General features: G+C 34.2%; 1 protein-coding gene across 9 annotated transcripts in view; it reads right to left on the bottom strand.

Moving 5' to 3' along the window:
* LOC105465745 (adhesion G protein-coupled receptor G6) overlaps nt 1–17,169 on the bottom strand; it is a 135,537-nt gene that overhangs the window by 53,324 nt on the left and 65,044 nt on the right. For 6 of the 9 annotated variants that reach the window (XM_011714313.3, XM_011714320.3, XM_011714314.3 and 3 more), the window contains exons 5-7: nt 9,346–9,414; nt 7,535–7,618; nt 1,051–1,136 (exon numbers count right to left, since the gene is read on the bottom strand). In XM_011714313.3, coding sequence (XP_011712615.2) covers nt 1,051–1,136; nt 7,535–7,618; nt 9,346–9,414 — 239 coding nt within the window. The remainder of the gene's footprint in view (nt 1–1,050; nt 1,137–7,534; nt 7,619–9,345; nt 9,415–17,169) is intronic. The other 3 variants (XM_011714319.3, XM_011714321.3, XM_011714323.3) reach the window with 1 other exon arrangement.

The raw sequence follows: 17,169 nt of genomic DNA, 5'->3' as shown, positions 1-17,169 counted from the left end.
AAAATTTCTTTTGCTACCAAAGACACATTTATCGAACACCAAATATATATGAAAACCCATTTTTCTTATTTCAGAATGTATAGTGACTCAATTAAAAAAAATGTTTGAACCGTAACAGCATTATATATAAAAAGAAGTACGAAGTCTCATAGTATGCCGTAGGTAGGAAATGAAATAATAGAATAGAAACCTATGGAAAATAAAATTTTTGAGATTGTTATTGTGAAGAAGAAAATGAAAAAATCCATGTGTTGTATTTGTAAGAAAAAGAAGAAAATAAAATGTTAAATTTTTTAAATTGAAAGCTACAAAATGTTTATCAATAGGATACTGGTTAAATTACAGTCTAACTGTCCATCAACAGAAGATCTGCTAAATAAATGATTGAACAGCCACATAATGAAATAGTATGCATTGTTTTTTCAAAACAAAAAAAACCCATAAAGTTCTCTAATGTTGCAAATCTGGCAACAATAAGTACGGTATAGAATGGTATGTAAAGTATACTACTTTTAGTGTAAAAAAGAAAGTAAGAATCTATAGTTTAATTTTCTTTCAGGTGCACCAAGATATCTGAAAAAAGCAGAGAAAACTAACAGTGATTTCCTATTTGCTGTTGGTTATTGGGTTGGTTCCACGCAGATGAGCAGCAAGGATGGGTGGAAGACTTTCATAATGCGTTTTTTCATACTTGTTGGTTTTGACCAAACATTCAAACAATTTTTTAAAAGAATCTGTTTAAAAATATAGTAGAAAATATATGGATCTAATAGGAAATAAAGATAACTGTTGCCACCAAAATCTATTTCCATTTGTGCGATACTATTCTTATTTAAGACACTGATAGTCTACTAGGCTCAGTTCTTATCCTTTATTCAAATGTACTTCTCTTCCTATGCATAAGGACAACAACTTACGTATCTACTTATGTATTTCTAATGAATATCATCTGTGTTTCAGTATAATTTGTGGATTCAGTTAACTAGTCTTTTCCAGATTCCCAGAAGTTAAAGAATTTTTTTAAAAAAGAAAAGTTACAAGCTCACTTACCCATTCTGCCACCTTGCTCTGTACTTTTACTTCAGGGTGACGAAGGATGTTTTGAATCACTACGGATATTCTATAGATAATTCCATCTGCCCATTGGAAATAGGATTAGTCCATTAACTGTATTTTTGTAGTTATATAATTATCAAACAATTTAAAGTTATGATCACGTAAGTCATACAATCATATAGTTTTATTCATAATCACATAATTTACAATATAAGTTAAAAGAAACACCTTCTACATAGGCAAAACAAATACGAAATATTTTGCTGTTAAGCTTTTTGACCTTCCAACTTCTTAGAAATAATTATCAATTAGCTTACTCTTATTACTTGTATATGCTTCTTCATATTTTTTAATTCTATAGATTTCTGATATCTACTGTCTGTAATGTGTTAACTGTTTTCATGTACAATTTGACTTCTGATAACAAGGCATTATGCTTTCTGTGCATTATAAGGAATGATAAAGAGTTTGGGATTTGAAAACTTGAATGAGATCATGTGGAGGAATTAACTTGAAAAAGTAGAACAGGCATACACATACTTACTGCTCTAATTCCTCTCCTTTTCCTCTCTTTCCCCTGCTTAATAAAGCACTTCTATTAAACTATTAGGTGGCATTTCACCAGACTTTTCATCAAAATTTCTTAAATATGCTAATTTATAGCAAAGTAGAGGAAAAAAATAAATAATATTTGCAAGCAGAATTTTCATTGAACTAACTCATTTTAAAAAGAAAACCTTACTGTAAAGAAGATTCTGCTTTTTGGGTGGGGGAAAATCTTTAAACTGATTTTTTAAAATAAAAATCAAACTCACCAGCAAGGGTTTGCTGAATAGCTGTAAATGGGTGCTTTAGTCAAAGCAGCTAGTGAGAAAAATACCCTTTTAAAATATGGTAGGTTATAGAGAGAAGAACAATTTTTGAATCTCCATTGTCGATTATCTTTCTTCATGCTTATAGGTTTAGGTAAGTCTTAAGTAAAATAGGCACACAAATATAGAAATACATAATTATAGCAATGTTGAAGAAAACAGTAAAACTTGTGGGGAGGCAGTAGAAAAAAAAATGTAAAAGTTAGCCTCTGGGAATTTCCAAATCTACCAAAATGCAAATTCCAGTCCCACTAACAAAGGAATGTCTTTCCAGCAAGTGTCAGAGTCTTGTGCTAAATAATATAGATTGCTGCCCCTGGATGTAGTAATATAAATATATAAAACTGGCACAAGTCCAAGCACAGGCGAATTTAATTTATGCAGACTATTTATTTCGACTTCTAAAATTCTTTGGGTATTTTAATGATCTTGACTTTTATATTCCTTTAAAAAAAATGTTCTGAATGAAAAATATTTGGAGGAACATGTAAAACATAATAATACATATAAAGATAACTTTTACACTGTAGATCTCATCGTATCAAATCACAGATGTTCTGAATGATTGGGAGAAAATTCAAATTGTGAGGGTCAAACAGTTATTTCAGGATCCTGGTAATATTCTGTGACTATACAGAAGGTTCCCTACTTATAGTTCATCAGCATTCAACTTTATGATGGTAGGAAAACAAAAGGCATTCAGTAGAAACTGTACTTCTAGTACCCATATGTCCATTTCATTTTTCGAGTTTAGCATTAAATAAAGTACATGAGATATTCAACACTTTATTATAAAATAGACTGTGTTACATGATTTTGCCCAGTTGTAGGCTAAGGTAAGTGTTCTGAACGTGTTTAAGGTGGGTTCAGCAAGCTATGATGTTTAGCAAGTTGGGTGTATTAAATGCATTTTTGACTTTTGATATTTTCCAGTATTTTCAGCTTACAATGGGTTTATAGGAATGCAAACTCCACTGCAAGTGGAGGAGCATCTGTATTATCAATGCTAGCAGAGTATCTGAAAAGCCACCACTAGATGGAAACCTAAAGCATGCTTTTGTTATAAGAGTAGTATTTGTTCCCTCTTAGGAAAATACGTCAAAATTCTAAAAATCATTGACATTTCTGCATTTTTTAGAAAGCATCCAAATATTTAAGATGTTTTCTTTAAACATTGTTTCCTGCCCCAGTCCACTTGTTACATTTATTTAAAATTTTTGAATAATGCAGTCAATAAGTAACCATGAGAAAAGTTCAAGAGTGAACTGTCAAAGCAACATAAAAAAATATGTTCACTGAAGGGCTGGTGAGAAGGGTTTGGACTAGAGCAAAATAATTGGCTTCAACATTGCAATTGGAGGAAATGCATAATTAAGACACACATGCAGGATTTTCCATGTTACCATAGCAGTAAAGTTGTCTTCTCTTACAAATGTTAACACTACTCATGGTGTTTTAAAAGCTATTCACAAATCTTCTTGTGTTCCAGAGACTTCAAAATATGTATGTACTATCCTAATAATGACATCTAGGCCCAAAGATTTTATTATAGACATTAATGGGGAAAATGATTTAAGAATATATCCATTTTCCATTTAGATACTTCTTTCAGCATGCAGAACTTCAAGCAGAAATCACTGCCTGTGATTACCAATGTGGTTATCAAAACAACATTATTTTTTGTAGGTCTCTTCTCCAATTAATCTTTCCCTTTTTTAGCTTCTTACACTTTTTTTCAGAGTTTCTTGGAGAATATAGAAATGACATTGCTCTAATCTATGCGATATTCAAGGATGTAAAGTACAGGTTTGAAATGATAGGCCTAAATACATATTTGAAAAAACAGACGTTAAAATATAAACCAAATGCTAATCTAGATACCTGGTTATTTCTTTGAACTAGTGATGAGGGAATTCTATTATGACAGTGGCATTTACAATACGACTGGCATCCTGCAGCTCCTAAACACACAGTTTCTTTAAGATATACGGCATAAAAAGCAGAGTAATGGATCCATTCAAACGATCTTAGAAGGAATTCGTTATTTAAATAGCTAAACATATGTGAGAAACTGGAAGCAGTGTTACAATCTGTACTTACTTGTAAACCAGGTTTTTAGAACAATAATACAGACTAATGGAGTGAATTCCTTACTTGGGTTGCTTGTGACAACCTCACAAAAGTTTACTATTCAATAGCACTAGAGTGATGTTTGAAGCAGAGAAGATACGATTTGGAGTGGAATAATAATTAGTCCAAGAGCTTTTCTTGGGAATGTAATGGAAAACATATAAAAGGTCATTATTTGTGGGAATCCCCAGATCATCCACATCCTGAAATACCTGTTTGTGAAAAATAGCTTTAAATACTTTCTTAGTGTACACAGCAGATCCCTGAGTAACATCATTTCATTCAATGGAGTTTCATTACAAAGTTGATGAGGAGAAGAGTCAATTCCTGGCCAGGTCCCCCGTCTGTGCAGGGTCTCCATGTTCTCCCCTTGTCTGCATGGGGTTTCTCCAGGTCCTCCAGTGTCTTCCCACATCCCAAAGCTGCGTACCTTGGATTCACTGGCCTGTCTACACGGTTCCAGTGTGAGTAGGTGTAGGTGTGTGTGTGTGCCCTGCCATGGGATGGCGTCCTGGCCAGGGCTAGTTCCTGCCTGCAGCCCTGAGCTGCCCAGATGGCTCTAGCCACCCGCCACCCTGAACTGGATAGAATAAGCAGGTTGGAAAGTCAATTAATGAATGGCTACAAATTAGTGTAAAACAAAAATTCAAAAAGTATAAGATAATCATATAAAAGCACAACAATAAATGATATAGTATGAAAGCACTCGGTGAACCCCCATATTGGTGATTGTTTTGGAACTGCTTGGTTGCAGGTGGTGCTCCTCGCAATTTTCATTGCGCAAACATTTGTTTCTTGATTTAACCCATCACCGCCACTAAGTCTGCAGTCACTCACTGGCTCACCCAAATTTGGGCAATCAATTATCTTACTTGTTTTCATTAATCTTTCTTAAATGTATGTACAGCTCATATTAACTACAATGTTAAATATTAGAAGGCTTTCAGTCTTTACTTGGAAGTTTGGTGATGTTTCTGTGACCAGAAATATGCTGTAGGAACTTAACTCTTGTTTATATCAATCAGCCTATGGTAAGATTGGTTTCATTACATGTTATTTTGCTCAAAGTCACAGTTTCTAAGAACCTATCAATGACATTAATGAGGACTTAGTGTAATTTGAGGTATCAGATAAAAGTCCTATGGCAAACAACAAAAATAACTTTACACAGAAAAATAGGAACATTTCACAAAAACCAGGAAAACAAATTCTATTGATACACTATGATAAATATATCTGATTATCAAACAAACTCAATCCCTCTCCTCTCCCAACAATGCAATATTGTTATTGATTGACTCAGTAAAATTCTGATAGCCAAGAGTTAAAAGGACTGGACAAATTAGATAATTGACAGTTGTGCCAATCTTTCTTACAGTAAATAAAATAGAATTCTCTAATATATCAGAAAGCAAGCCTGAGAATGTTTATTCTCTGTTTCCCAAAGAATAAGAAATTGTTAATATTATATCAGTGATGATAATCCAGGACATGACATTAAATAGCATTTATTCATAGGTGAAAAAGTAATTCTCTTCAATTTCAAATTTGATTACATCAAAGAAAAAATCTTAATTACAGTCTGTCTCTAATACTTTGTTAGTCTTCCTTTTTAAAAAGATAATGAAGGCTTCACGCTCTAAGATGTGAGAAGGTAATAGGATACAGGGAGAACATTAAAACATTGTTTACATTATATTTATATTCACTTTTTATATCTGTATTATAACAAGTAGGACTGGTTTCACTTTACAGTCGTGAAATAGATTTTCCCAAGTAAACACAAATGTTTAAGTTAAAAAGTGAGTCAATTTAGGAAAAAAACCATATTAAATAGTATATGTGATTCAGAGAAATGGTAAAAAAATTGTTAAGATGGTACACAAATTTGACACACAATTTTGAGAATTTTTCCGTCATATAATGACCCAAATATTTTTAAACGCTAAGATGACATTTTGATTAAGAATTATCTGAATTAGATTTTTTTTCATTAATATGGTTAAGCAGAACATTTTAACTGATTCTAACATTTGCTTGCTTTGTTGAAACTCCAATGAAGGTTATGACGCAGAGAGATGGCCTAAACAAGGCTTTCTTCAAGAATGTCAGAAATGATATGATTGAGTGAATACAGCTCCACTCCACCAAGTCAAGGACTCTGAAGCACGGTATAAAAGTTCTTGGGCAGTAGAGGATGTGTCAGTCCTGGAGGGAGAATACCACAGAGGCTCTTTGTATGTTCATACAAAGAGTGAAATACTTAGTTAGAATTATAATATTCCCATCTACTGGCTAGAGTCCATGTGAAATATGCACTGGAAATTTCAGCTGCTGTTGCTTTCTTGGGGGATGCTGGAATTTTTGCTCCATCATAAATCTCCTTGGTGTAACTACCAGAATAACCATAAACACTCCCTGAATCGACGCCTTTATAACCCTAATGAAATTTATATCTACGTTTCATGTAAAATATTCCATAGTTCCAATTTAAATGTCTTACAGAGGAAATTAATGTAACCTCTGAAGCCAAGAAAAAATGAACTATGTGGGTTTCCTTTCTCAGGGTTTTGGGTCCCTGGTGATATATTACAGATGTCTTGGCCTCATAAGCTAAATGACTGGAGTTTAGAAAATTTCTTTGTTTCTAATGCTTCATATTTGAGAATATTACTGTATTCAAAGCAATGGTATGGTCACCTGATTGGAATTTCTCTTTTATTAGAAGAAACTGAAATCGCTCACTGTGAATTACCAAAAGGCCATGCATGTGGTTCATCTAGGAACAGCTTAAAGAACTCTATTCACCTGACTTTTCCTCTGTTTATTTCTTACCATACACTGCTGTATTTGCAAATTATAAATAATAGAAAAGTATATTTGGAGGAAAAAAGCAAGAAGTATTTGAAGTGACTTTAATTGTTGTCATTCAAAAATTGATTTGATTTAGTTGATATATAATCACAATCTATTATTCTTCAGCAAATAAAAACCGAAAGCAAAGTATTACTATGAAAATTGATTTAAATGTCACAAATACATGAACATAAAGTTCACTTAAGTGAGAAATCAAATTATTAAAATTACTTAGTTTTTTGAAATTTGTAAAATCCTTTAAAACTTGTTTTCTGCAGAAAATAATCTGACAAAATACCACGGAAATATGTTTTTATCTGATCTCTATTATGATGCACATTAATGCCTTCTAATTAAATGCTTTTTCCCCTAAAACTTCCTTTGAAAAAAATTTTGGCTAAAAGCGCAAAAGAGGAGTACTGGAAATGTACTCATTCCACTGGTCATAAGAATGAGGAACTCAACAGAGTTAAGTGATCTTTATTAATTTTACTAGTCCTACAAATGTACCAATTGACTCCAATAACAGCAACTTTGTTGGAATAATACATATTTCCCTCCTTAGAATACAATTTTTTATGTTAGACATACTAAAAATATAAAAGGTAACGATTTCTTACCATTCCTTTGTTTATCGATTCTGTTAGTAACAGGCATGTTAGTGGTGACAGTGGGTGGTGTAGTACTAGGAGAGTTTACAGTAGCTGGTAATAAAGATGAGAAAGATGTAATTTTGCAAAGAGCACATGACAGTTAATTTGGATAAGCAATTTATAATTAATGCATTAAAATATACAGGGCAAGAATGGAAACCATTTTGAAATACAACAGACTCCAAGGTTGTAATGTGTAAGATGAAGCAATGCTTCCTATGGCACATTAAGAATCAGTACACATGGCCTTTGATGCTATAATACACAAGGGTTTGGAGCAAGCACAAAGTGACGAGAGAAAGGACATTTAGATTCTAGATTCTAGACCTAGATCTCCATTAACAAGCTGGCAATCACACAGTGAAACACTAAACCCTTCTAGAACTCAGTTTCCTGAGTCTGTCAGAAGTTATAGAAAGCAGCCTGTACAGATCTGCAGCTTGAAAGTTCTCTAAACTAAGTTTGCCTAATAACATTGAGACTAGAGAAATAAAATCTCAGAAGAAAAATGTACTTCTTCTTAAGATGAATGTAAAGAAAAAGACAAATGAAATGCATAGACTAAGTTAATCATTTAAAGATTCCAACAAGTTTACTAAACACTGATGAATAAAAAGTATTTCATAGGGCAAGCTTTACAAGGGAGACATTTTCAAAGTATTATGTCAGATATCTCAGGTGAGAATAATTTTAAGAATAAAAATAACTTTTTTAAAACTTTAGATCTTGAACTAAACAGAATTACAGATTTTTAAAATTTCATATAACAATTTGAAAACTACGCAGAGATTACGGGGAAAAAACTATTTGATGACTTAATTTTCATAGGGTGTTGATTAATAATAATATCAAAGAAATAATGTCTCCAAAAGGAAAACAAAGATAATAATAAGTTACACCCCACCCCATCTCCTGCCTGCCCTACTCTCACACTGGAACCACAGAAGAGAGCTTAGGTTTCTACTTCTTCAATCTCACTTCTAACCACTGTCACCTTTGTGCTATGATCTTCTTAATAAGAGATCCAGCTTTTACAAAAGGCATGGCTGTGATTCTTAATGTGGTACATAGAACATGCTACTTCATTATAGAAGTATTTAATAGAATAGATGAAAAGAGTCATGGGTAATTAGGAAGAGAAATGATAAAATAAAGCAAAATATTTATATTATTATTTTAAAACTTGTATAACTTTACATATTATTTAGCATGCAACTATTTAGTACATAATATGTAACTGAAATACTGACCACAATATAGTAAGCATCATAACAATTAACACAGTTACATTAACATTAGTTTACTTTAACCATTTTAATCTTAAGATTTAAGTTATCTTGTCATCATAAATTGCCTTACGGCCTTATCTTAAAGTTAACTGAATATTCAAATAAATTTCCCTCTTTGTTTTATAGACATGAATACTTCTTCAAAGTATTGTACACTGTATTTACACTGGACTTTTTGCAAGTCCAGTATATTCTTGAGAAGACATGGGGGAAAAATGAAACCAATCCACATTTAATAGGATATAAATTCACATTTTTAAACTCAGAGCTTTGTGGAATTGTGGTTACCCATGGTGTGAAAGCATTCTTTCTCCACGCCGTACGTACTGTGCACCCACACAACTAAAACACATGCAGAAATTCTTCTGTTTTGCTGTTTTCTGGCTTTCCAAGTGAAAAATCGATAAAAATCAAAACAATGACAACTACATTATCCAAAATTGCAAGTAGAAAGCAAAGAGATTCTGGAGCACAGTGTGGGCTCCCTACCTTGACAGAGGGTCCCCAGGTCTGCACAGCTGGCCAGTTCTGCTGCCGGGAGCGGGATCAGGTAGGAACCTTGATCAACACAAAGAGAATATGTAAGTTTGATTTATGATTTAGTGATATTATCCAGAAAAAAATATCATGAATCATACGGTTAATAGAAGCAGCCCTAGAAGAGTCCACCAGTAATTCTTTGATGTCAAGAAAGTATCTTAAGGTCACTGTGCCTTAATTTTCTCAAATGTAAAACCAAAGTATTGAAATTGTCCTCGAAATCTTTAACTCAATTTATCAGTCATCACACATCAAAAGAAAAGCAGTGCCATTGCCCCTTAAAGTTTGTATAAAAAGTTCAGGACTTTTTTGTGTAAAACATTTTAAGAGTTTGGGTGGGAATTCATACAAATAAAATAATACAAACATCAAGAATAAGTTTCAAAAGTGAAGTTACATATTATGAATTACCCATAACATGCACAGTTTTGGTTCATACATCCTAGCATATGCTATTTGTAATTCCAGAAATACATTTTTGTGACTTCAATTCAGTCTCTGTGTCTTTTTACTTCAAGCTTTTACTAACTTATTCTCAGCAGGACAAGTTTTGAGCTGATTTTTTTTTGTGTAGATTTTCACTGTTGCACTAAATGTCCCTCTGACAATTAACAGACTTTTTCCAACAGCTTGAGTCTTGAGAAACATTGGCTACACTTACAACAAAGTATACTGTATCAAAAACACACAAAAAATACAAATATATATGTATGTATGTGTATACACACACATATATATACACATATATAATATGCACAACATATTTAATTTTAAGGGACATTTATATAATAGTGATTTTATTCTAATAAACATTTCAAAACTTTCCTGTGGGAATGTGAGGGCACAGCTCCTGCACCAGCCTACAAAAGTAACTAGGTAAACCGTATGCATAAGCAGAAAATAACCTAACAGTTTAACAGTATCTCCAGAGGCATGGTTTCTTCATCCTTGATACCTTGCGGCACTTGGCCCAAGGAAGGAATCCTGATACTTCAGAAAGGCCTGATCTTACAGGCAGGCTATGACATGACACTGACTGGCAAGCAGCTCTTGTCACAGACCTTTACACATTCCTTCAACAAACATTTACTTATTGCCTACATTATGTGAGGAACAGAGACCAGAATGATGCTTTAATTTAAGTTGCTGCTCTCAGGGAGGCATGAAAGGAAGATGGCGTCACAGTTCTAAGTGCTATCAGGGAAGTGCTCCAAAGGTGGCAGTGACCCAAAGGAGGATGTGACAGCAGCTTGGTAAGAAAAGTGAACAGAAATCAATTTCAAAGAAGGCGGCCCATAAGGCACAGGAGGCTGTGAGAGAGCCAGGGGTAGGAGAGTAGAGATGGGTATTTTACTGGCAGACAGAATTTCTAAAACAAATACCAAGGAGGCACTGAAATGGTCTGTGCACCAAGTCACTGGGCATTGCTAAAGTAAAGTAAAAACTGATAAGGATGATCAGATATATAAACAATGGACAGCTGCTGTAAGGCTTTGGAAAATATCAATACCATGAACACTAGAGCCCTCCGTCTTTCTTCCAGTGGTTAATCCCACACACTGGAACCTTGAGTGGTGGGCACTCAAGGCTGTAAACCAAAAATGAACTTCTAGGGCGCCCACACAACCATCTGAATGGACTCCTCCTCTTGGCCAACATCCTTCCAGAGTTAATCTGAAAATTGAGTTGAGGCCATGATGGAAGAGAGGGTTGTACATGCCTCATTACACCCCTCCAGCATTAACATCAACACAAACCCTAAGTCCGATAAGAAACATTTACAATCTATCCTCTGTGAAGTCTGCTACCTGAAGGCTTCATCTGCATGATAAAATCTTGATCTCCACAACCCTTTATTTAACCCAGACATTCCTTTCTACTGATAATAACTCCTTCAATCAATTGTCAGTCAGAAAAATTTTAAATCTACCTATAACCTGGAAGCCCCCTCCCCACTACTTGGAGTTGTCCCGCCCTTCTCCAGATTGAATCAATGTAAATCTTACATGGATTGGTTGATGTATTGTGTCCCTAAAACATAGAAAAGCAAGCTGTCCCCTGACCATCTTGGGCACATGTCATCAGGACCCCCTGAGGCTGTGTCACGGGTGTGTCCTTAACTTCAGAAAAATAAACTTTCTAAACTAATTGAAACCTGTCTCAGATATTTTGGGTTCACCAGGTGAACTGCTAACATTGTGAACTCTTTCTTAAAGGCAGTGAGGGAAAATGAGAAGGAGGTAGGCAAGAAAACTATATTTCATTTGAAAACAGTCATTTAGGTTCTACAACCAAAAGAAGGGAAACAGAAGCAGGAATACTACTAATAATTCAGCCTTGATATCATGAGTAAAAAGGATCGACAGAGATAGATACAGATACAAGAAATTTAAAGACAGAATGCATAACATTTAGCAACTAATTAAAGATGGGGAAAAAAGGAAGAATAGAGGACGTTTTGCTAATTTCCAGCTTAAGAAACTGGTACATATCGATCTAATAAAAGGAGATGGGAAATAATAGAAGAAGAGCAGACTTAGGTGGGGTAAACATCAAGTACAGAAACGGAAACTGAGGTGCCTGTGTGACACCTAGATGCAAACGTGTTTTGTAAGAGGTGTAGCCAGGAAATATTCATCAAAAGCTATAGAGTGTTTGGGATCACTGTAGATAGATTGTAGATTGGAGAAGGAAACAGGATGGAACCACAGATATTTCTATATTTAAGCATCACATATAAGAAAAAGAGCTATAGACTTAAAAAGGTAAAACTTTTACAGGAGTGGTTTTACAGAATTTAAGAGAAGAAAGTTTAATGCAGGGTATGGCAATATCGAGAATACCAGAAAGGCCAAGAGTGATAAAGAATGAGAAGAACTTTAACTTTGCATTGGGATTTTGGTAGTACCTCTATAGAAAATAGTTTGAGTTGTGTGGGAATGATGAAATCTAGACTGCCAAGATCTGACGAGTGAATGCAAGAAGAGGAAGCTTGGCTGTGAAAGGAAGCAGAGAGAGGAAGGGGGTGTTTTAAAGATTGAAAACTTAAGCAAATGCACCATGGAAAAAGAATATTCGAGGAGGCAGAAGTTAAGGCAGGACTGAGGTGGAATTTTGTCTTGAATGCTTTTTGCCCATTATTCCCTTGCATCACATTTACTATAAGCCCAATTTTTGTAGGACCTCCCTTTTGTAGGTACTTATATTTTGTAAGGGACTTCCGTAAACTAAAAAGCCTTTAAAGTTCAGAGCCTAATGAAATCTCAGCCTCTGTAGCATGCAACAGAGGAGACCCTGGAGGGAGTTCCTGTGGTTCTCATATTACACACAATGTTGGCAGTCAAGGGCTCCTTAGGCCACTTCTGGCACTGATACAATATCTCTGGAAGACAAAGGGAGATAAGGGCTCAGTGTTGTGGGAAAGCAGTTTTTAGGGAAACTGCATTCCCACTAGTAGGTTAAAGAGCTTAGAGGTAAAAATAAGAAAAGAAAATCAGAAGAGCTATGATTTAGAGCAAGATATTTAACAATTTTCTTGAACATTTCATCAGTTTCATTGCACAGTAACACGTATAAATTTCAATATGCAGCATTCTTTTATGGGAAACTCCAACATTTACTTCTCAATATTTTAGTTAGCTGTTCCTTCTGGGGAACTTCTAGTTTAGCAAATTGACACTGCTTTAAATACTCAATAAACGCTATTTTAATATGACCCAAAATGACAATAAAAATCAAACTGGAATGTTTTTAAGTAAAAATGGTATAAATACATGTGACTAATTTAATTAAAAGGAAATTAAATTGATAAATGAAAACTTGCATTACAAACACACCAAAATAAATACATGAAATATCAAAAAGTATGCACAAACTTTATTTCTACCCAGTCCTATTTTCAACACATCTGCATAAAAAGTCAGTATCACAATCAGTTTTCTTTGGCTGATGGATTTATGCATCAGGAGGTTGTTAAGGAAGAACAAACAATTCACTCTCCTGGATAGTGTTATGTTTATCATCAACAAATTGGTTTTAGAATATGATCTGTATGTGTTTACTGATTTTTGAGGCTACCAGAAAGGTGTTTTCAGATATTTACTTAATATTAATGAGACAGCCAAATGCCTAGGCAGATAAAAAGGGGTCCCTGGAGAATCTCCCACCCACTCCACAAGTGTTTACATCAGATGCTTTTGTGCAGATGAGGAAACCTGCCCAGGCCTTGCCTGAGCCTGCCCACAGCGGATTAGGGCCTGACTTGCGCACTGTGGGAGGTAGGTGGAGCCACGGAGAATTTGTGCCTTATGCAGGGGAGGAGCCTGCTCTCTCCAGCTCCTGTAAGGATCTGGCAATCAATTAGTGAGGTGGAGGGCCTATTAGTAGGCCTGCATCTCACTTTGCTGAGCTTTTTGTTGTTGTGGTTTTTTGTTTTGTTTTTTTCTTTTTGCCCAGTGAAGTCCTGCTCTACTCACCCCTCAATGTGTACGCGTGCCTAAATTTTCCTGGTTGTGTGACAAGAACCTGGGTTTTAGCTGAGCTAAGCAGCAAAGTTCTATAACATTAACAGCAAAATTTAGAGCCAAATTTTTTTGAAAAAAAATGTAATCACTGAAAACAGGTAGTTGAGGAAAAGCTCTAAAGCTGTTAATCCTTCTCTATCTGTTGTTCTTTCCAAATTATGCTACTGAAAGAAGTCACTATATATTAATATTTACACAAGTTGTGGTAAAAAAGACTGATGTATAGTCCACTGCTCCTCTCACACCTACTTAATAATACTCCAAATAACTGAAGAGCAAACCCTCACAATAAGTTGCAATAACAGAAAAAGAAAAACAGTAATTCCTTTCATTTTTTCTTTGCAGTTGTTACTAAGATGAATTTTTCAACTTTTCATGAATAAATATATTTAAAGTGAAATTTAGTCATCTATGTTCATAAAGAGTTTGGGCATCCTCAAAGTATAAAGTCCTTTGTAAAGATAAAGTGATTTATCTTAATTTTATTATTTAAAAATGATTTAGTTATCTAAAAATATTGCATTCAATCATTTGTTAGAAGTGCAAGGGAAGAACCAATAATGAATTGAAGGCTGTGAAGGCTATGAATTTAAGGCTATGAAGAACAGAACTGTAATGATTATGAAAGGGTAAAAATCCAAGAGTTGATGAAACCTTAGCAAACTTGGTAAAAAATCCAAAGAGGGAAACAAAAGTAAGTACGAATCCAGAAATTTCAGAAAAGAATAACAATAAAGTACTTATAAAGTGTGTCTTATCTCTACATCCACAGTAGCTAATCCATGGAAGTGCCTAATAAATGCTTGTTAAAATAAATGTAATTTGTTTGAACTTAGACTATTCATTGCATTATATCGTACCACTCCCTCAGGAAAGAGTAGTAATCAGTAAAATAAATAAAACTAGTAGAGAAGGCACTGTCTGTTCTTTGTGAAATTGACGGACATTAGCCAGTATCTAAACTTGAATCATCACACAGGTAAATAAATAATTGCACCTATAATTAAAGAGTCCACTAAAAATTTGTCTATCCATGAGAGTCATAAAACTGAATGTGTTTAATAAAATTGTTCTAAGAAAAATGAAGATGCTATAAAAAGAAGATTTATTGCAAAATAAAGCATTTTGTTTTTAAAAGGATTGACAGGTTTAACCATGTTTTTAAAAATCTGCTGAAAATTTCCTAATTAAGGTACATTTCCCAAATATTTTTTAGAAAAGTATAGGAAAACAAAGTCATATTCTAAAATTGTTAGAATATTTACTAATAATATATCAATTTTATTAAGGCTAGGATGTTTAACATGTGAAACAAATGACAGGACATTTTAATGTTGAATTGAGTCAGTTCAGTTCTACTATGTTACTTTCAAATTAAAATTTATTTAGCAATATACCTTTGCAAAATCTATTTATTTTTCCATCACAAATTAATCCTGAAATAAAACCTCATATTTAGCAGACATTGTCTATTCAATAGAATGCTAGAAATAAATTTCTATTCTCCCATTGGTTACTGTACTGATCATTAGTTTGTTGGAAATTATAACCATAAACAGCAAGATGCTTTCATTTTCTGGAAAAAAAATGAAAGGTTAAAATGTTAACAGGGTACACTTATGAAAGATTTGCTTAGCTAACAAGCCTTGATATAATCTCTGTTACAGGTATTTCCTGTCAGTTAATGAGTGACTTGGGTTCTTCAACTCCTAAAGCTGATGATTAAGCAGCAGGAAATTCCCTCTCCCATCATTTCTCCTGAAACACAGTCCAGGACATCTGAATGTCTGGAATGTGAGTGCTTAACGTCATCTTGGAATGGCAAGAAGATCACTATAAAAGTTAAAAAGACACAAATATATTGACTGTGTAAGTTCACGCTACCCTTTTGACAAAATTAGTTTGAAAACTTATAGATGACTAAGGTACATGAGTATGTACTTGATGCACTCTGATAATCTTAAGGCTTGGGAAAGGAGTCTAGAAGACAGAGTTTAAGAAATTATGAGAAATGAATGATCTTACTTAAATGTGGAATCTAAAAAGGTTGAACTCATAAAAGCAAATAATAGAAGAGTGGTTTCCAGGGGCACAGGGGTGGACAGGGCACAGGAGTTGAAAATGTATGGGTCAAAGGATGGAAAATTTCAGTTAGACTGGAGAAATACATTCAAGAAATCTATTGTACAACATGATGACTATTGTTAATAACAATGATTGTATATTTGAAAATTGCTGAGAGATTTTAAGTGTTCTGTCTACAAATAAAATAAGTACATGAGATAATAATGAAAGTTAATTAGCTCAAATTAGCCATTCCACAATGTATACCTATATTAAAATATGTTGTACACCATAAACACATATAGTTTTTATCAATTAAAATAATTTAAAATAATTTTTTAAATGAGTATTCCCAGACATAAATACTAGACATGGAGACAGAAGACACGTGTTGGAGCCCACCAACTGCCTCTGCCACTTATTTTCTTGCTTCAGTTTCCTGGCCCATATAAAGGGAGTGGCATAAATCACCATTCCCACTTAAATGCCTATCAGGGCCAGAAGGCAATCTAAAGACAAAAAGGGGGCTGGAGTGGGAAGAATAAGGGGTTGCTAAGGGCTGAAGTAAACTGGGAAGCCCCTTTGAAAGCAGCAGCCACCATTTAGCTCCAGCTGTGTTGGTCATGCAGATATAGTAGCCTAGTGTATTATATTTACCAGAAAAATCCAAAACTTCATTTTTATGTGAAATCTAATTTTTTAATATTGGGAATAATTCATCAATTAAAAGCACTGTGTGAAACAAATGTAAATGAACAGGAACAAATAAATGCTACCACCATCACCCATGTCTTAGGGCTAAACTAGCCTGTGGGTGATTGGTTTGTTTTCCCTGGCTGAGGAGATCTAGCAGGTCTTTTCTAGTGCTGTCCAAAGTTTGTGGTTCAGCCAAGTGGACTATCATAGTTCTTTAGACTAGTTTCAGTGGTCGGCAAATGTTCTCCTAAAGGGCTAGATTGTAAACATTTTAGGATGGCAGGCTATACTGTATTGATCACAATCAATTAACACAGCCATTGTAGCACAGAGGCAGACAAAGACAATATATAAACTAATGAGCATGGCTGTGTTCCAATGAAATTTTTTTACAAGAACAAAGTCACACACAAATTACTTTTGAATACTAGGCTCCTTCTTCTCCTTTTTAATTGAGAGTTATGTCTGTGACTAAAATGTATACATTATC

This window comes from Macaca nemestrina, chromosome 5 (assembly GCF_043159975.1).
Source record: "Macaca nemestrina isolate mMacNem1 chromosome 5, mMacNem.hap1, whole genome shotgun sequence".
NCBI lineage: Eukaryota > Metazoa > Chordata > Mammalia > Primates > Cercopithecidae > Macaca > Macaca nemestrina.
The sequence above is the reverse complement of the archived record's forward strand: the minus strand, read 5'-3'. Positions and strand labels throughout refer to the sequence as shown.